This window comes from Mesoplodon bidens (assembly GCF_964165515.1).
Source record: "Mesoplodon bidens genome assembly, chromosome: 1".
NCBI lineage: Eukaryota > Metazoa > Chordata > Mammalia > Artiodactyla > Ziphiidae > Mesoplodon > Mesoplodon bidens.
The window spans coordinates 155,897,710-155,919,083 of NC_138176.1; the positions used below are offsets into that span (position 1 = coordinate 155,897,710).

At 33.9% G+C, this 21,374-nt stretch overlaps 1 protein-coding gene across 7 annotated transcripts in view; it reads right to left on the minus strand.

Annotated features, from left to right (window-relative positions):
- PCDH7 (protocadherin 7) overlaps nt 1-21,374 on the minus strand; it is a 423,965-nt gene that overhangs the window by 171,284 nt on the left and 231,307 nt on the right. Inside the window, exon 3 of one of the 7 annotated variants that reach the window (XM_081246615.1) lies at nt 17,904-17,999. The exons of the other annotated variants lie outside the window; for them this stretch is intronic. Coding sequence (XP_081102741.1) covers nt 17,911-17,999 — 89 coding nt within the window. The 3' untranslated portion in view covers nt 17,904-17,910. The remainder of the gene's footprint in view (nt 1-17,903; nt 18,000-21,374) is intronic. 7 annotated transcript variants of the gene reach the window in all.

The window sequence follows — 21,374 nt, forward strand, 5'->3', positions numbered from 1 at the left end:
AGTTCACTGTACTGGATTCCAGAACAATAGTTTTAACAGTGGGTTTTCATTGGGGAAAGTTCTATAGATTGGAAACCAAAGTTTTGGATTCAGAGGGTATGGATGCCTCATTTCTTGAATTCTTTGATACTTGTGTTTTGGGAAATGCTACTCAAAGCATTTGGTTCTGAAGGCTAATATTTATTAACATATTTTTTTTTAGTGTCATTGTAAAAAGGCTCACTTTGAGTGTAATCAATCAGTGCTTATAAATTATATAAATATATATTTATATATTTATATTTTCTTCTCTCTCTCATATATGTATCTGTATATATATATATATAGGAGAGAAAAAATATTAAGACTACCTCTAGGATCTTAACAGCTTCTATAGGACTCAGTGTTTTCTACTGTTTAAAGTGTACTTTGGTTTATACACTTGTCTATATTTTCTGCCATCACAGCCTGTGAGGTTTTCTTGCAAAATCAAAAACTATAATTTTTAACATAGAGAGCAAAGTCAGAAAGATGTCATATGCCAACGACTGTCTATTGATGAGTATATATGAACTATAAGACTTGCTTAATTATAAATGTGTAGGAAATTATATTTGGTCCAATTTTAGGAACTATATATTGCTAGCTATTAGACTCTTTTATGTTTAGTCTGAAATTACAATTCAAACAAAACAAAAAAGTGGGAGGATAAAAATCAATAATGTTTATGACTTAGATTTTTTTGTAATGTTAATCATTGTTTTTCTGTCTTGTAATTTAACATTCTTCATTAGCCTCAATCTTTATATGAATTTAAAATAGCTTTTAAATTATTATAATTTTTATAATAAATTGTTTTTACTTGAAACATCCACATTTTATTTATATTGGCTAATTTTAAAACATCCAGCACATAGAAAAAAATCAAATTTAAAACCAGATGGAATTTTAAAAATCTTTAGCCCAATTCCATAATTTCACAATATGTAAACTGAGGGATACAGAGGCTGACAGATTGCCTGGTTTATTTCCTAAGAAGGGTGAAAATGGAGGTTCCTATTTTGATGCTCTTTTTACTAAAATATGCTCTCGCACAAGAATAATAGAATTTTGTCCTTGAAAGCAATTTTGATAACCTCAACTTTTATTTCCGCTTTAACAGTAATCTGATGCATAGTCTCAGAGGACATTTTGCTCCCTATTTGTAACACGGCCAAATCTCAACATAGGGTGCCTTTCCTTCTTTTTCAGCTACTAATAATACAAAAACTTTGTTTGAAAGTTGGTGAAGATTCCATAGTGATTTCCTACTTCTACTCTTAAAAGTTGGAGGCTGGCTTCCCTGGTGGCACAGTGGTTGACAGTCTGCCTGCCAATGCAGGGGACACAGGTTTGTGCCCCGGTCTGGGAAGATCTCACATGCCGCGGAGCGGCTGGGCCCGTGAGCCATGGCCGCTGAGCCTGCGCGTCCGGAGCCTGTGCTCTGCTACGGGAGAGGCCGCAACAGTGAGAGGCCCGTGTACAGAAGTTGGAGGCAAAAATATATATAAAAACAAATATATATAAATATATACATATACTTATCTATATTTATATCTACATCTATATCTCCCTTCTTACTGAATTCGTCTCCCACTCCCTTAAAAAGAATAAAAAATTAAAAAAAAAGACTTAACCAAACCAAACTACAAATGTATTTATCTTCCTTTAGTCTCATATTCAAAGTCCCCCAATTTCCTCTGTCCTTTAAGAGTTATATACTCTGCAAATGAAGGCTAACATGAAACACCTTATGGATATTAAATCCTATCACAAAAACAATGACAGTTATCCTCAGTGTGTAATGCAAGAACTCAAAATAGTGTATTTTTGTCCTGAGCATCATTATGTAAGGAATAAGGTAACATTCCTTTAATCCAGTAGAGACATTTACATTTGTATGACTCAAAGTTCAAATGACTGGGTTAAAACCTCAATAAAAATTCTGACAGTGTAGTTCTCGCTCTGCAATAATGTATGCTGATTGGAGAACAGTGCTTTACAATTACTTAGAGAGTATCTTCCAAGCTCTGATATCTAGCCAGCAGCAGTCAGGGATCTGCAATGAAAATCCTTTGATTTAAACAGCTCTTGCTTTGAAAAGTCTGATGAGTTATAATGTTGATGGTCAGAAACAGCATACATGTTTAACAAGGCCAGGTTATCCACTAAATCATCTGTGTGCACTGAAAATTAATTATCTTGAAAGATTCCAAGAGAAAAATGTACTTTCACTCCACAGAAATACTTTTGGATGAAGATGGCCATCCTGTCTGGGTACTGCATGAAAAGTATCCATAATAATCTGGCTGTAGTTGCTTCTAAATTTAGGGAAACATTACTTTGTTTCTCTTTTAAAATTTTTCTTCTTGAAGTTCCACAAAATTTCAAAGATTATTTTGTTTTTGATGGAAGTATACAGATGCAAGAATACAAAAGGGCAAAATATTTAACACGACTATCTCCAGCTGGCAAGTTTTGTACTTTCTTCTCTTTAATTTCTCTCAGTGCTGATGTAGAACTAGGAATAAACCTAATTTGCATGGAAGGATTCAACAGCATGAGGTAACATCTCTCATGAGGGAAAAATGCTTAGAATTTTGAAGATTTTCTGCTTTGCATGATTGATGAAAGGTGATATCATGTGATGTATAGAGGGAAGAACTTCAGGAAAAAGCAGAAACTTGATAAAATATTCTAGTCAAACATATTTAAAATAAAACTATTTTGATAACAGTGATTCAATGCATATTGAAAAGGCTGAAAAAATAAATTTCATGTTTTCCTGAAAATTAGCCACTAATTTTAAAGATGTCATCCTATATAATTAGAATTAAGGAAATACAGATTATTTAATCAATTCATATATCTGCATGCTTTGGCTGATCCAGATTACTTCATTTCCCTGTTGTGAGTCAGGATCATCAAACATAAATTTACATTGCAAAAAATACCTATCATTTTTTTATTATTCTACATAAACTCATATATAATTAAAATATAAATGACTGTATCTTAAAGACCACCTACCAAATATACCACACTAGGATTGCAAATCATTAAAATAAAAACCAACAGAAACTAAGATTTTTTTGTATTTAAAATAACTGGGTGTAAGCTAATGAACATATATTCATTTCTTATGGATTCTGGAGAATGCCTTGAGTTCTTTGTGTGAAAAACCATGGCATAATTATGAATTAAAAAATAAGCACTCAAGCAAAGCTTATAGCAATAACTCTAAATACTGGTCACGTTCCCTGAAAAGGAATTTTAGGCAAAGGGATGGAAAGTGCCTCTTTACTCTCCACAATTGGGATTAGCATTAAGAAACAAAAATAACAAACAAAAACAAAACCAAAGCAATTCATCCAAAAACATGGGAAAGGGAAAGGACTTTCTAGTTTGTGCATGAATTGCCTGAGTGAGGGAAAATATTTGTTGAACAATTTCAGTTTAGTCTACTATATGCTGGTCCTCACAGTACTGCCCTTTTGTTGTCCAAAGCTCTGAAACCCTACATCTTCTGCTGCCATTTCTGGCTACCCCAGGGAGGTAAGAAAAGAAGTACATGTGAGGTTCTCATATGCAAAGATATAAGAAGTGAAATGCAGTAAGTCCCCAAATAAATATAACTATTGCCACTGAAGGAACTTAATACACCCTATCATTTCCCCATGGCAAACTAAAGCTGTGAATGAGACGTTCCCCAAAGAAAATGAACTCTGAAGCACAGGGTAGACTCTGCTTTACAACATTATTGGGATAAGATAATATGCAGATCATTTAATGTTAGTTGAAAATATAATATTTCTTATAAAGCCAAAATACATGCATTTATTGACGATACATCAAGGGAGCAAGATAAGACATAAGTGTTTGAAATTGAAAGGTAATATGTTTGTGTTTAATATATTTTAGAATTTGTCCTGGAATGGTTTATCCATGTAAAAATATGGCCTCTCTGAGACTGTCATGATCCTTAAGACTCAGGGTGATCTTCTGAATTAAGCCTGGTTCACAAAGTTCAGGAAGGTTTTAACTCACATCAAAATTTCCCTAGAGCTGAAAAATTATTTTGGAAATGAGAAAAAGGGGTAGCTTGCTTGGTTGTGCTGTTTTTTTCTTTTTCTCCTTTCTGACATTCTATTCAGATTTGCCAGGTATCATAAACTCTAAAAGGCACTACATTTTTGTTGTTGTTGTTGTTGTTTTTGCGGTACGTGGGCCTCTCACTGTTGTGGCCTCTCCCGTTGCGGAGCACAGGCTCCAGACGCGCAGGCTCAGCAGCCATGGCTCACAGGCCCAGCCTCTCCACGGCATGTGGGATCTTCCCGGACCGGGGCACGAACCCTTGTCCCCTGCATCGGCAGGCGGACTCTCAACCACTGCGCCACCAGGGAAGACCTAAAAGGCACTACATATTTATACACCACTTTACTATCTGTGAAGTGTAACAAATGCAGGACTATCCAGCCACTCCGTTTGTAATGAAATAGAAAAAAAAAAAAAAAAAGAAAAAGGATAAAAACAATATAAGCAACAGATTAAATTCTATAAATTCACTCTAGCACCTAGCACAGGATTGGGCACAAAGGAGGTATTCTCTACTATTATTAATTGTTAGATGAAATTAATTACCACTATTTTTCTAAAGATGCATTATATTGCAACAATGCAAATGTATTATTTGGCCTTAAACAATCACCAAGAATTGGGAAATTTTCATTATTTAGAGATCCCCAATATTGAGGAAAAATATATACAAAAACTGAGAAAATAATATTATCCAGGAAAAGCAACTTACCGAAGTTAGAAAGGAATATTTAATCTCTGATGACTTTTAAGCCTCAAAACATATGCTTAGTCAACATATGGCATGCTATTTTATACTTGGAAACCTTATTTTTGATTGACTAGATCTAGATCAAAAGCCAGAGGAATCAGTGAGTCAGTCCTTATCAGATCATCCTGATTATAGCTACCATTAGCCAAGGTTTGTGTTTCATATGATGGTTTCAACAGTGGACCAAGGCATATCTCTTCCACATTTCTCACCCTGTCAACAGTTGTAATACTTCCCTCTATTGGGAAATACCTGAAATGTTAAGTGTTAAAAGAACCTTGGCTGATTAGAACACTGATGATAATACAACTTAGTCTTCAGGCTTCTAACTTTCATGGTGGAAGACCAGCTGAACTGTTATCACTTCAGCAGAAATAATGAACAAATCAAACAGCTATAGAGATCGATACTAATATTAAGCCAAGACTCCCACATCAATCTCATGGCTCTTGAACGAATGACTTATGTAGAATGACTACACTTAACTGACCACCTTTCTACCTCCACTGGAAACACACACGTGTGAGTACACAAACACATTCACACACACATACACATATCTTACAGCTTTTTAATATTTGGGGGGCTAATAGTTTAAGAAAATAATGCCTTAGATGTCCAACGTGAGCAAGAGTAGCTGATGACCCTTGATACAGGTCTGTGGTGTTGTATAACTCCCTTATTACAATGCCAGACAGTTATACTTCCTGAATTTCAATCTATTACAGAGACATCTGTTTATTAACATTTTTAAAATTGTAGATATCCCTGTTTTAGGACCTTAATAGTTTTTCATATACAAGAAGGAATTCAACTCAAATAGTTTCCTCCAAGACCAACTCAATTCGTTCATAAACAAATGTGCATTTGTTCGACTGAATTCTGCTGTTCCTAATATCAAGCTCAGAAGAGGTGCGCTGAATAAATGTGAGTGTTGATTAAGGAAAGGGAAAGGCAGATTATCAACATTACTTTGTGGGTAGAGAGGTGAGTGAGGGAGATTAGTTAGGTCAGAGGAAATGTTTTAAAGTTATTAAAACAAAATTTGAAATAACACCCTATGGGCATGTTCTGTTTGAACAAAGCAGCAGTAGACAGCTTATTCATATCTGCAAGACAGATGTGTTGATTTCGTTCTGTTTGAGGCAAGAAGATGGCAGTAAAAACAATGAGATGGTATCAGGTAAAGAACCCAATAGATAAGTTTTATGCAAGCGCGGTCCATGTCAATTGATAACACTCATGTGTGATGAGCAATCACCAAAATGACACTTTCAAATAATAAGAACAATACGTAGAGAAGGTTGGGGGGAGCTGTGGTTTTGGTAGACTTAGGTATGTTTCAATCATAATAAAACCACGATGAGCTTTCAAGTTTTTATAATACATTTTTATAAGCTACTTTAAATCATTTTTGAATAAGATAAAATATGAATGAAAATAATTTTAAAGTGTTATTAAGAATATAGTTAATATTTTATAAATGTTCCCAAGAAATAATAAATGACTGCATTCGTATGGCAAGAGAAGATCGGTTAAAAGAAAATAGTCTGCCTAGAATATCTATAAACCCATATATTTTCATTTCAATGTAAAATAACAACTATGCCTTCTTTTTCCTTAATTCATATATTTAAGTCGCCTAGACTCTTTAATGGAATGAACTCTAATTAAAAATTTCTGTATTCAAAATGAGATCTAACTCAGTTTACTCAGATTAAAACATTTTAAAAATAAATATTATTTCCCTTTCCCTCAACTCAGTAGAGATATTTTTGGTCTCATGTATGGTCTTACTATTATTTTCTCATTTTATATTGTGTAAAAATAATGTGACTATAACTGAAGTTCACATGAAAAATGAAGGAGACTCCCTTAGCAGCCAAAGTTGATTTTCATCAAACAGCCAGAGAATCCTGGGACAGAAAATAAGATGCACAAGATAAATGATATTTTAATTAACTCTTATTTGAGAATGAGCAGTTCTCACATAATTTTCAGTCTCATGTTTACATTTTTTTCGGTTTATCTCTATTTTTAAATTACTTGTAGCCCAACAATTTCTACACTTGATTCATCTTCTTTTATCCTGCAATAAGCAATCACATGTGTAAAGATTGTTCCTCTAATATTCAGCATGAAACTTATCCTGTAATTTCTTCACCAGATCTCTACTGTGACTATTGTGTAAGTGTTCTCTAGAAGATTATCCCCCAAAAGTAGCTATGCCCAGGGAGCTCTGCCTACAGTTAGTAGTAGGAAGTAGTGGTGCAGGGCAGCATTCTGCTCATTAATAAACTGACTGGCTTCCTGGGGTCTGCATAGTGCCCTGTTACATGACCTAGCTGCAGCCAATTCTCATTTTCCAATTCATTCCTAAGAGCATTACTCTAAGCCCACCTACATAGAAACTCCTTTTTTAACTATGAAGTTCTCTATTATATCCGTACTCTATGCCCTCTCTACTTGGATGCAGCATCTCCAAATGCATTGAGGGATTGACACATTTATTAAACAATAGAAAATGTTTCCTTCTTTCCTTCCTTCCTTCCCTGCTCCTTTTCTATGTGAAACCATCCGTAGGGTATCATGCCTACATGAGCTATTGGGAGCTTGACATATGTTACTATGTTATTATTTTACAGGTGAGAAATAGAACATGAAGTGGTTAGACTGTCTATCATACTTAGTAGCTGACAATTCAGTGTAAATGCTTTGTCCTGACAGCCAATCACTCATTAAGTCTATCTATGTTCCCTTTCATTTAGGACTTGTGCAAAATAAAATGGAAGCTCTCAACTATTTATTCAAAGTAAAAGAGAGAAATAAGTTAATAACCACTTACTAAAATAGATGAAGACATTACAGTTTAAGTGTCTGTCTTAAGTGTATGACACTTAGACTTTGCAGTTTAAGTCTAAAAGTTTCATTATCAACAAAGTAAATCCTTACATGCCAGGGTACTAGGGAGGCAAATAACCCAGAAACACTTGAAAATCAATTTAATGCCATCAGACTTCTGGAAGAATAAGTAATATACACATTTTACTTATAAATATAATGTTCATGAAACTATAGAAAAAATACTTTCATATAAACTACAGCCATGCCAAAGTATACCCCATAACACTTAATATAGTTTATGTTTTCCTTTATCAAAAATGCTCAGTAATTAGTAGTTCTGATGTTTAATTCTACTTTTTTCCTAAAAATATATAACTCATCTAATAAGACAAAAGAATTTATAACTTTGACATTTAGACTTTATGAGAGTCCTGAAAATAATTCATCATTTTAATTACTAATGGTGCTTTTATATCACAAATTTCCTTATAGTAGACTACTCCAAAATCTCACATTTATTTATAATAAATCTTTGACTTAAAAATATCTTTAAATTGCTAAAATGCTCCTTTTAGTGCCCCTCAATTTATAAGCAAAATTCAAAAACATAATAATTCTCATTATTGAATCTCATAAATAAACTACAATTGGAGGTAAAATCTAAACATATAGCATCACTGCAATGTCCAATAAATGATATTTTTGGAAAATGTTAGTGATACTGATACAAAGTTGTAGATGATTCATTACTTTCTTAAACTTTCTGAACCGTCTAATTTTGCTAATACAGTGCTCTGAGCTTCACACTATTGAAACAATTAGCAGCCTCCCCCACCATTACAAAAATGTAACAAACATTTAAATAATTGATATCTCCTTGAACTACTCTTCAATTTATTGACTGGTTACATTAAAATTAAATGGCTAGCAAATATATTAGACTCCTTAAAAGAAAAAGAAAACTATATTATTTTATTTGGAAAAATAAATTATTAAAAACTTAGTAAAATACTTTTATGGTTTATCTGTTCATGACACATTTCCTTTTCTTAAAAATTTATTCTTAAAGTGGTAATGAGATAATCTGATTTTTGTCTTTTGCCAGTCACTATTTTAACTGCAGCAATGATTTATTATAGGAAAATTTTGGTCTATTTTTTGTTGATTAAACAAAGATTAAAATTCTCTCATAAAAAAAAAAAGCTATATCCTTAAAGTCCTGCAATGCCCCATAATCATTTATTTCATTTGTAAACCATTTCACTTCCAGATTGAACTAATCCAATTTGTTAAAATATTGTTACGACTTTAAACACAAATAACAAATGTCAGCGAGGATATGGAGAAACGGAACCCTCAGATACTATTGGTGGGAAGGTAAATTGGTGCAGCCACTATGGAAAACGGTATGGAGGTTTCTCAAAAAACTAAAAATACTACTACCATATGACCCAGGAATTCCACTATTGGGTATATACCTGAAAAAAAACAAAAACACTATATGAAAAGATACATGCACCCTAATGTTCATAGCAACATTATTTACAATTGCCAAGGTATGGAAGCAACCTAAGTGTCCATCAACAGATGAATGGATAAAGAAGATGTGGTACATATATACAATGGAATATTACTCAGCCATAAAAAAGAATGAAATTTTGCCATTTGCAGCAACACAGATGGACCTAGAGATTATCATACTAAGTGAAGTAAGTCAGAGAGAGAAAGACAAATATTATATGATATCACTTATATGTTGAATCTAAAAAGTACAACAAACTAGTAAGTAAAACAAAAAACAAACAGGGGCTTCCCTGGTGGCGTACTGGTTGAGAGTCCGCCTGCCAATGCAGGGGACATGGGTTTGTGCCCCAGTCCGGGAAGATCCCACATGCCATGGAGCGGCTGGGCCCGTGAGCCATGGCCACTGAGCCTGCGCATCCGGAGCCTGTGCTCTGCAACAGGAGAGGCCACATCAGTGAGAGGCCCGTGTATGAAAAAAAAAAAAAGAAGAAGAAGAAACAGACTCACAGATATAGAGAACAAACTAATGGTTAATAGTGGGGTGAGGGAAGGGGGGAGGAGCAATATAGGGGTAGGGGGGAAAGGAAGGGTTATTATAGGATTATATGAAATCATGTGTCTGGAACTTGGGAAAATTGTAAAGCACTATAGAATTCAAAGACTCTTTCATTCAATTATATATATATCATTAGAACTTTAAAGTGCTTGGCCAAAAATACATGAAGATTTTTTTCCTCATAACTTACACCAAACTCTTCTTAAAACTAAAAAAGACTTGTTAAAAGGATAATTTTGTTACATAAAATATATTTCATTTTCTAAAGTTATTCTTTAAATCCAAAAGTAATAAATTGTAGCTTTACACACACATGGATATATTTCTTTTGTGATATATAATAACCTGATACCACTATTAGGACAACGTAATTGGTCATAAATAGATTCTGTATTCTCTGATACGTGTTTGATAGGTTGCTATGTTTACGTAATGCTCATATATCCCTGATAACATATTCTGGAAAAGTGAAAAGAGACTATCGACCCAGTTAACCATATGAGACATCTAAAAAGGCACTCTCTTGAGTAGGCCTGGCACAGTACCATTGATTTCCTTCCTCCCTCACTCTTACTTGCCCGCATTCCCAGTCCACCTGCTTGTGTTGTCATGCAACAAACAAATTAACTAAAAGTTAAGCAGATTTAAAAAAACTGTAACTTCCTACTTCACTTATTCTTGCCATGCACATGTACTTTGTTCTGCCTATTTTTAATCTATCTTCCCTCTCTTTACTTTCTCATAGAGCTACCCTCTACTCATCACACTTCAGCATATATTTTCAGTCTCTGAGGTGTAACCACACTTTTCTTAAGCGCAAGTGTTGCAAAACATCACCAAATGATTTGATTCCTCATTCCTATTGAAATGAAAACTATTTGGATATTTTCCCCTAACCTAATGTGACCCAACAGAGTTTGCAATAAAGCAAATTAATGGATTAGCTGAAAGTTACCTTTCCATTGATTTCCATGATAAAATTAGAACTTCAGTCCCCTGGAAGAAAATGTCTTATGGATATATACTAAAAGATACGTACTATGCAAAGCCTACCTAATTCACATATTTAAAGACATATAATATACAATGTCTTTTTAATAATCAGTTCAGAAATAAGAAAAAAGTCATTGATAGTATCACGCTTTATTGGAAAATCCTTTTAAAATAAATGATCCAAAACACCTCTGGAAAGCCATCAGCCTTCCCAACCTCATTTTTTTGTTCTGAATTATAAATTCAGAAATCAGTAAACCTTTAGCATTATGGCCAAGTTTTCCATTATCCTCACAAAAGTGGCATAACTTCTAAATTAGATCTACATTTCTTTGTTGTTTTAAAAATATTTTCCTGCATTTTCTTCATTACTTGAACACATTGGCTTATCATGGTATTACACGTAACAAAGATCACAAAGAATTAAAATCCTGAGTAATATGCATTATGGTGTCTAAGGACATTTTTCCCCCTGTCAATTAGCTAATATCCTATTACATGCAGCTAATGTGCCTGTGTTAACAATTCTCTTTATAATCGGATGTTCTATTTATTTAATTGATGCCTGTTGTCCTGATTAGAGTGGACAAGCAAGCTTAAATAATGATAGTTGAGTCTTGTTAAGGCTTATGATTGGAATCTTTGGTAACTTGCTCTGCTTTATTTCCTGTAAACTCTGGGGTTGTTGCATACTGTGGTGTCCCCAGCCACAAGGTGGTGGTGATAAGGTCATATGAAGCAACTCCTAATTTTAAGTTGGAATATATCTTTGACTGGTTTCACTTCTGGAAAAAATTGTTAGTCGATTAGAAAGAATGTTTGTAATGTCAAGCTTTGCAAAAGGATGCCAACTTCCATGCCCCTCCAGACTACACTACCTAGTGTTTTTCTGATTCTTATGAATAAAATTGTTTGCTTTCCTATTTCATTCTGCTGATTCCAGATAAGCAGTGAATCCAAGGACACAAAAGAAAGTGTCAACTCACCAAGATCTGTACTTTAAAGCACGCTACTGCAGCAAATTTGGTTACCCCTGGACTGTGATTCAGAAAATCTGGAGCCCAGCTCTCTCACGAACTTAATGACCTTGAAAAAGTTACTCTTTTCATTAAGTAGATTTCAAAATGATGAATTTTCAGATAAAACAATTTCTTCCAGATAAAATAATTTATGATTCTATGTGAATGCTTTATATTCCACTCTTTAATAAGTTGAAAACAATCAATCATTAAATTACTTTTGCAAGTTGTCTTTATCACAGCTTTGCTATAGTCAGTTTCATTGCAATAGAGAAATAACATTCAAAACGAGGACAGAGTTGTGTCTCCAGATGCAAAAGAAGTGATGGTTCCACAAATGAAAATTAGCGACTTTGTCTTCGGAAGGGTAGTCTTAGTAAGATAAAAGAGCTTCACTAGAACACTGTAGAATTGGCTAAAAATTAGATGACTTATGATAAAAATTCTCAATCACTCAGTCCAATGAAATCTTTGAGAATTATGTCACCAGATTCCAGTACAGAATTATTGCTATTATGTCTGTTGATTACCACAGAATCAGAGACCTTTAGTGTTGGAATCCATTTTGTCTAACTTGTTATCTTATGAATGATGACCTTTAATAATGACTTTGAGAAATTATCATGCAACCTAAGCTTTGATATCTTCAGTGATAAAGATTTCAGAATACAGACTAGTCTATGGAGCAGATTTTGTTGAGCATTTCTTAAGATAATGTATTTTACCCTTATAAGGAAGTAATTTGCTACCATTTACACCTGCTAGCATTTGTTCTGTCTCCAGGAATCACAAAGAATGAGTCAAATCCTTTATCTCTCTCTGCATTAAAGTGATTCAAATATCTTTTAAATGACTGTCCTCTCCTCCACCTGTCTTCCTCAGCACGTCAACATTTTCTTGGATTCAAGGATTTTTAAAAGCAAACAAAAAAGGAAAAAATATAGCAGCTTAAGTGATATAACAATCAATAAACATTTTTTTTTTTTTTTTTTTGGCGTTACGCGGGCCTCTCACTGTTGTGGCCTCTCCCGTCGCGGAGCACAGGCTCCGGACGCGCCGGCTCAGCAGACATGGCTCACGGACCCAGCCGCTTCACGGCATGTGGGATCCTCCCGGACCAGGGCACGAACCCGTGTCCCCCGCATCGGCTGGCGGACTCTCAACCACTGCGCCACCAGGGAAGCCCAACTTTTTTTTTTAATTAGAAGCCTTCTTAGAAATTGTGTAAGAAGCCTATAACATAAATGCTAATTGATCACATGATCACAACAATCCATGCCACAGAGTCAAAGGACGTTCTCAGAATCCTTCTCAAGAGAAAGTTCCAGAAAGAAAAATGGGTCAACACATGCTATCACTAAAGATAACATCCCTGGTCTACCTTGGTTTCCATATTATACAGATGAGGAAACCATGCTCCAGGGAGGTTAAATATCATTTATTGGAAAACCTAGACCAAAACCCCAATTTCTAAAATTCCTTGTCTTCCATATTCTGTAGAAAATTGAAAGTTACTTTAAAGATCAGTTTTAGTTAAATCCCTCATTTTGGCGAAATAAGTGAGGTTTTGAGACGTTAAGTGATTAATCTGTACCTCCTGCATTTAACTTCCATCTTTCTAAAATATTAAAAGACATTTTTAAATGTTAAATTATATATGTGCACATAGTATATACATCTTCTATAGAACTGATAGACAAAGCACATATAGGTTTTCTGTTATTTTGAGAATATTGCCTAAGACTCATATATAACCAAATATCAAAAGGGTATTACTTTGGGAATTGAGGGAGCCTACAAAGCAACATTGAGTATGATAGAGAAAGAATTTATGTAGGCACTGGAGCTTCTGAGAATATAAAGTCAAGCACTATAATGACCATATGGAAGACGCTCATTAAGATTATATAGGTTCATAATATATGAAGCACATTGAAAATTGAAATCTTGGGTAGGGTCAGGGAAGAGTTGTGTGGCATAAAAAGTATTCTCTGCCAGCAAATTGATTAAATTTCCCAGGTCTAGAAAAGGCCATATATTCTGTGTAGGCACTCACTGAAAGGCAGATGTGCACAGCTTCTGAGAGAGTGCCGTAATCTACTTATAAATAGGACTCACCAAGGGACATTGGTAGCAATTTGGCATTAAGAAAGAGTTCACATACATGAAGAATTTACTTTGTGGTAATGTTTATTGAGGAAAGTCCATATCTGACAGGGCAGCCTTTATATATCTTTCCATCTTATTTTGCTCTATTTTGACCTCCATGTAACATAGTGTTGTATGCAAGCACATATTTAGTCATTAAAGTCAATAATTTGCATTGAGAAAATAGTTTTTGTTTTGTTCTGCTTTTGTTTTGTTTGCCTTTTACTTCCACTGGTATTATCTATGTAAGGATATGTATTTTTTTGTACCAAATTTGTTAGAATGGTGAATGGGCATCTTAAAGAAAAACTCATATCAGGCACCAACTCAAACTGAAATATTTATTCAATTAAGAAATAAAAAGTAGACACAAAATTATTTTACTTGCATCAAACACTATTTTTAATTCATTTTTTTCTTTTTTCATTCATTTTTGTGCATACTTGTACTTATTTTATTTATATATTATACTATATACTATCCAAGCCAAACCTTTATTCTGTACAAATTCAGATCAAACCTATATGCAGTTTTAAACTGCACCTCCTTTTATCCCCCTGAAGTTATTTAAGTGGATTTTCTGGGTTCTTCATACTGAACAAATATATGCATATAAACCGAGGGAGCCCATCATGAATTCCTTGCCCTTTTGATAAAGTATCTTGCACTAAATTAGAATAACCAGAATGCTAAAAGTATTTGTGATCAAGTAACATAGAACAGTTAGGAAAACTTGGGCTATAAACAAAAAGAGAGAGAGAGAGAGAGAGAGAGAGAGAGAGAGAAAGAGAGAGACATTATATAGCTAGACATTAGGATAGAGTGTTTATCTGAATTTAGGTCCTGGAAGTACTTTCATTTGGAGAAGGAATAGAACTTATTTTGTGTTTTCCCAATGGGAAAATTCAAGATAAATGGATTCAAGTTATGGGAAGGCAGAATTTGATAAGAAATATAAGAAAAAGCTGAAAAGTTAAACATGTCCTCAAATAAAGTGAGCCACCTCTGGATTTTGTGTCACTGGAATCATTCGAGCAGAGATTAGTGATTCTTATGATGGTGCTGAGGGATGCATGAACAATCTAAGACTTGATTGGTTGGACCATAATCTCTCTACCAACTCTTAAAATTCCATGACTAATTCAGCAAATATTCATTCTATGCTCCAGGCACTCCACATAAAGAAAAATAGAAATGAAATGATCCTTATATTCACAGGGCTAACAGATTGGTTAATTCTAAGATTATCTTGGTAGAAAGTGGGGAGAGGAGGGTATTTTGACTTGTATCCTAATTTTCCATCAAGGTCTGCTCAATTGTACCCTCTAGGCACAACTCTTTTAGTTCTAAGTACATAGCTCCAAGTTAATGCTTAAGTGTTTATCTTGTTCTCAAAAGCACTATTTCCATTTTAAAAAGTCCTAGAAAAATATAGTGTACACAAGGTAACATATCTTAACTCCCGTTTCTCTTTCCAGCCATTTTACCTCAAAGGCTTTTCTAAGAATAACGGAAATATGAACTCATTAATAAAGTCCTTTTTCTCTACCTGCATTATTTTTTCCCCCTCCAAGTTTTATTTCATATTCTCTTAAAGTTCTTTCAGGTCCGTGGTTTTCAATATCTTTCCTTCAATTTTTTATTGCTTTTCAATTTATTCATTTTCCTAAAATATTTTTGTTTCTATTTTCTCAACGATTTTTCTTTTCTTTCTTGGGTTATCCTCTTTTCCTCATCTAATTTTACTTCTCCATTTCTTTCTTTTCTTGTATGATAAACGACTCTTTTCTTATATGGTGCACATTTCCTTTATTTGCCTGTAATGTAAAAAATGTGTTTCTCTGATAATCTTCCCTCAAAACTTTAGAACATTTTGGTTGAATTTCCTTCTTTCCATGTGAGATATAAGTATATCTGTGCTTCTTTTCTTACCACTAGATTTGATACATTTTATAAAATTTAAATGATCTTTTTTCTGTGTTTTCAATTATTTTATACTTACTTGGTTTTTAATTGCAGGTCCTAAAATTAGGGGGAAATAGTGACTGATTTCTTATGATACAATTTATTAAGTCATCTGTGAATCTAATAATAGTCAAGAGCCACAAGCTAAGGGGAATAAAAACAGAGTAGAGGAAAGTGTGGATGAGGAGAAGGGTACATGCAAGGGTAAAAAGGATGAATGACTTCTTTCTAAAAGTTCATTCATTTGCTCAGCATTTAGTGAGTAACAAACACTGTGGACATAGAAGAGTTCATAAAGGATAAGATGGAATCATAGAAACTCAGAGTTGAACATGAATGAGAATCCTAGCTTTGCTTAGGAGGAATCAGGAGACACTACATAAGGTACATGGTACTTCAGTCAATTCTGAGTGATTTTGGCCACTTTAAGTTTTCTCCAAGCCTCATTTTTATCAATTAAATATGAATAATAATAATTTCTAACTCTATGTTCCTTTGTATGGATGAATTAAGAAAGTGGAGATTATTAAGTTTATTTACATTGTGTCTGACACACAGTAAACCCTCTGTACATGTTTGCTCTTATTATTGTTGTGAGTTTTCCAAACAGACCTGGGGAAAGTGCTCTCCAGATGGAAAGACCCAACAATGCAAAGGTCTGTGGACAGGAAAGGTTATTTATAGCCATTGATAAAGATGGGGAGTCCAGAGTACAGTGTAAATCAGGGTAAAGATATAAAATATGGACTAGAAATGTAGGTAGAAATGGGATCATGAAGGCCAGCCAATGATTTCAGAGCTTTTTGGAGTAAGAGGTCATGCATTCCTGAATGAAGATTAATGCTCCAGCCTTTAATGGTTAATGGTTGCATCAGTGAAAATGCCTATAAATCAAAAGAGTTTGCTTTGTTTATGTATACAAACAAGTCTTAATTTTGCTACTATTTTAAGGAATACCACAAATAGTGCTGCCACACACTTGCACACCTATAGACACAATCACTGTTTTTTGTTTTTGTTTTTGTTTTTAAGACATCTGCCTTTTGTTTTGTTTTTAAGACATCTGCCAATAATCTTCCTAGCCCAAAGGTAGTGTTCTAGTTACGTGTCTCAAAGATCTGGATAGTCACAAGAATGTAATGCAGAGCCTGACACATCCTCAGAACAAGCCCCTACAGGAGCTAGGAGGATCAGTTTCGCTAGTGAAAAAGGAAATTAAGAAGGTGGGTGTTTCTCTGTGATGACTTAGTATTTATGTTTTATAGGTTATGACTCTGCTGTTGTTTGAGCCCTGAGGGCCTAGCTCCTTTCAAAATGTAGCAGCCTGAATGAGGTAATCTTGGGACTGCTGAAAGAAATAGTGCCCCCCACCTCCCTCAAGTGCCACCAGCTGAATTGACAAAAGAAAGTTTTGAGGAAAGCAATTAGCATACGTTCAGCTCTGACATCTGGATGACATCGATTTGTATTTAGATTCATTTGAACTGGCTCATACCAAATTTTCTATAACCAGATCAATAAGCATTATAATTAATGTACATACAGTTTTGTGTAATACTTTTGAAAATTCAAATGCTATAATAATTGAATTTTGAGTTAAAATTCACAAAGTATTTCCATTTAACACTTTTCAAAGATATGTTATATAAAAAGTATTTGTATAACATTGAAAGAGGCATATAGAAGCATACAAGGTCCATTTCATTCCTGTACAATCAGTTGAGGAAACTGCATAGCACCTTTCTCTGAAAATGATTTAATTAATTCTTCTGTACTCCTCTACATTTAAAAAGTATTCTGCAACTGTGCAGGGAATTCTGAAATGCATAGCATGCTGAAATATGTAAAGATATACTCAGGTTGAGTGATTTTTCGGTATCAGTAGGCTCTGTGTAGGTGGGTAAATGAGCCTTCTCAATATAAAAGAGATAGACTATTAATGGAGAACGCAGAAGAGGGGCACTGCACTGATTCATGAGAACCACCATACCTGTTCATTAATGGAGAGGCCTTAACAGCACTCTTCTTCCATGCGTCTTGCCATGAGGAAAGGGGAGGAAGGGAAAGGTAGTGATGGCAGCAACACCTGGGGAAGGGAGATGGGGAAATTTGTAAAGGGAAGATCAGCAGCCCCTACACAATGGTGTCCATCCATAGGCCTTGCCAATAAAACAATTTCCAAAAACCCTGAGCTTGTTTTCTTTTTTTAAAAAATCTAGATAAATTTCAAAGATAATTTAAACAAATTAGGTATTTCTAACGGCGTTAATCCGAACATTTTCCAACTATCATCTTCCAAGTCTAGGACACGGGGGCTGCTACAAGTAATGAGCTACCATCTAATTCTCACTTTTCGACTGGGTAGTTTAAGGCAGGCCATTTTTCTATAGGTATAGTTGTTGTTGTTTTTTACAACAGATTTAAGAAAGAAAAAAAAAAGCTATTGGATAAACAAAACCAAATGTATATGTATTTTTCCCCCAACACACAGTAGGATTATAACCATTTATTTGTTCTGCCTCCATCTAATTGACATACATCTAATTGCTCACAATGAATATTCCTTTTTACGTTCTCCTAAGGGCATGTAGATTTGATATCAAAACGACTTCAACTTGTTGACTTAACAAAAAAAAAAGAATTAGATTTGTAGAATCCCTATATACTGCAAGAGGTCAAACTAATAAAAGTTGCAAAAAGTTTTGTGTTTTAATTATATTTTTGTAGACATGGTTTAATCTGGACTATATGTAATTTTTTAAAAGTAAATATATAGAATTATATGGAAAGAGAGTGAAAAATTTTTTTAAAAAGTTGATAATACTAAATGAGTTGAATTTTAATAGTGATTAACTGCTTTTATAAATCAATATAGGAGATAATACCACACCTGAAAACCAAATACTGCTACAGATTTTGCTCTAAGTATTTGCTTTTAAAGAAATCTTTAACTTTGTATGCTTTTATTTAAATACAAACTTTATATGAAAAATGATATTTTTACACTATTTAGAGTTGCTTTTAGATAGACTGGAGATAACCTGATTGAAATATGCATATTTTATGAAGAAGAGGTATTCCCCTGTGGTGGGGTACATTGTAAGGGGGAAGGTTATGCATTTGTGGAGGCAGGGGGAACACGGGAAACCTCTGTATCTTCCTCTCCATTGTTTTGTGAACCAAAACTGTTCTAAAAAAATACAATTTTTTTTTAAGTACTGTAAAGTTGAAAGGTAGGAGAGATTAGGTTTTTGTGTGAAAAATATAATGTTTTTGACCCCTCACACCAATACATGTCTTAGTGTAATATTTACAGAAGGGCTGGGACATTCTTGAATTTTTCCCTAAAGACAGGGATTTCTGTGAATACATGTTTGCATTCTTGTTTCTGAATGTGATTCTAACCTTTAATCCTGATGTTTAGGAAAGCAGCTATCACAAAGGTCTTTGGGGTTTGAAGCATGATAATCCTTTTGGTTTTGCCTTAATCCTGTTTAGACAGGATGTCTCAAAACTTTCCAGTTTCTCAACTTCTCTGGTCTTTGACACACTGCTTATTATTAGCCATCATCTCTGTTTAAAATAACATACCCACTTAATGCTTAAGTAATAGTATTAGTCAGCCCTTGAATTGAGAAATTTGGAAGTTCTAATTTGTTATCATAAAAGATTAGCATCAAAGAATTCTGAAGGCACATGCAGTATCTAGGCCTATTGAATTAAAATAAATGAGCTCAAAGTAGCAAACTTAATTTTTTTGTAGCCAACTTACATTTTATCTGATATGATTGAACACAATTTTTTGGTAGCTTTGTTTTTTTTATTATAAATTTTTAATTTTGTATTTAATTTTTAAAATATTAACTGCCATTACACATAATATTTAAAAATTTAAATCTCCCTCCAAAATTAAAACCTACATAATTCCAGTAATATCAAAGTAACAAAAATATAATTATTCCTACATTTAAATATTCCTAAGTGATTATTTGGGGATCAGCATTTTATCTTTGGAAGAATCAAGTGTGGGAATCTCACAAGCCAGGAACAACAACAAAAAAGGAATCCTCGTGCTCTTAATTTGTGGCAAAATACTTTAATCTAGCATGCAATACAGCATTTTTTGTACAGGAATCCTTAATACTGCAAGGATTTGATATATAGTAAATTCTTCCGTTGATCTTAGGAAGGGTAGATAATTATGAGACAATATATTTGGAAATTAACCTGCACTGTGAAAGATACAAAAATAACCAAAGGTGTACTTATGAGAAACTTTGGAAAATAAATATACACACACAAAACATAGATGATCACTAATAGTACAACTTATCAAGATGTAACAAGTAATAAAATTATTTTATAAATAGCCGAGTTTATAAATAACTAAAACAACATAGAATGGTAACTGAAAAGATTAAACTGAAATTTTCGAGTCATGAATTCATAGAGTGGACAACAGAACTTTGTAGATTAAGAGAAATAAAAATGAAAGCTATTTATTTTTTCATATTTAAAAGGTAGGGCTAGAATAACAAAATCATCTCTGTTACTAAAGTGGTATTTGGTAGGAATATGCTTATAGACAACGGTATGAGGTTTCTGTTTTTGGAAAAATGTATGATAAAAGTAGAAATACGAATACTAAGATATTGTATATAAAGGCTGTGTGACTTAGTGAAATAAGCAGCACAGAGAACGCAACATCGAGCTGTAATGCCAAAGAATAAGGCACAAGACTCGGTTCATATCCTCAAAAAATATAATCATTAAGTGGGGAACAAAAATAAGCATCAAACATCATAGCGCTTGGAAGTTAAAGGCGAAGAGATAAGGGGATGAACTTTGAGAAGACAAATATGGACAAAGGATGAAAGAAAGAAACTGTTTTCAGAAAAGGAAGCTGACACAGCCTAATGCAATGTGGTGGGAAGGAGGTTGTTTAGTGCTGACAAGTCTGAAGTTAGTCAACCCAGAATAGATTGTATGGTGGGAGAAACAGAACACACCTTGATATGTAGAAGAGACGCATCAAACTACATATAAAGAGGGAGCTTAATTAGCCAGTGAAACTGCTGTTCTCTGCTTGATGTCCTTAAAGCTTTATCAAAACCTGGCTTGTCTGGTATAAGGATATATGAGAAAAGGCCATTACCATACTGCATAAACATTCCTGATAACAGTAGAGTTTTTTATCCTATTTGTAAGGTCCATCTTAAAAATACATTTTCTCTAACAATTAGAAAACTGATATTTTAGCTCAGGTTCTGACCCTAAAACTTTCCCTCAGTCTCTCACATTCATACCCAGGGCTTTTTTGAACACAGTCTAATATACTCCTCCTAGGGGGCCACACTCCAGGCAATAAATTGGTTCAATTTTTTCTCATTCTCCTTCTTGCTAAGAGTGGCTGGAAAGTTATCAAAAAGGACAATTTATTCATCTTAATGCTAGTGTCCAT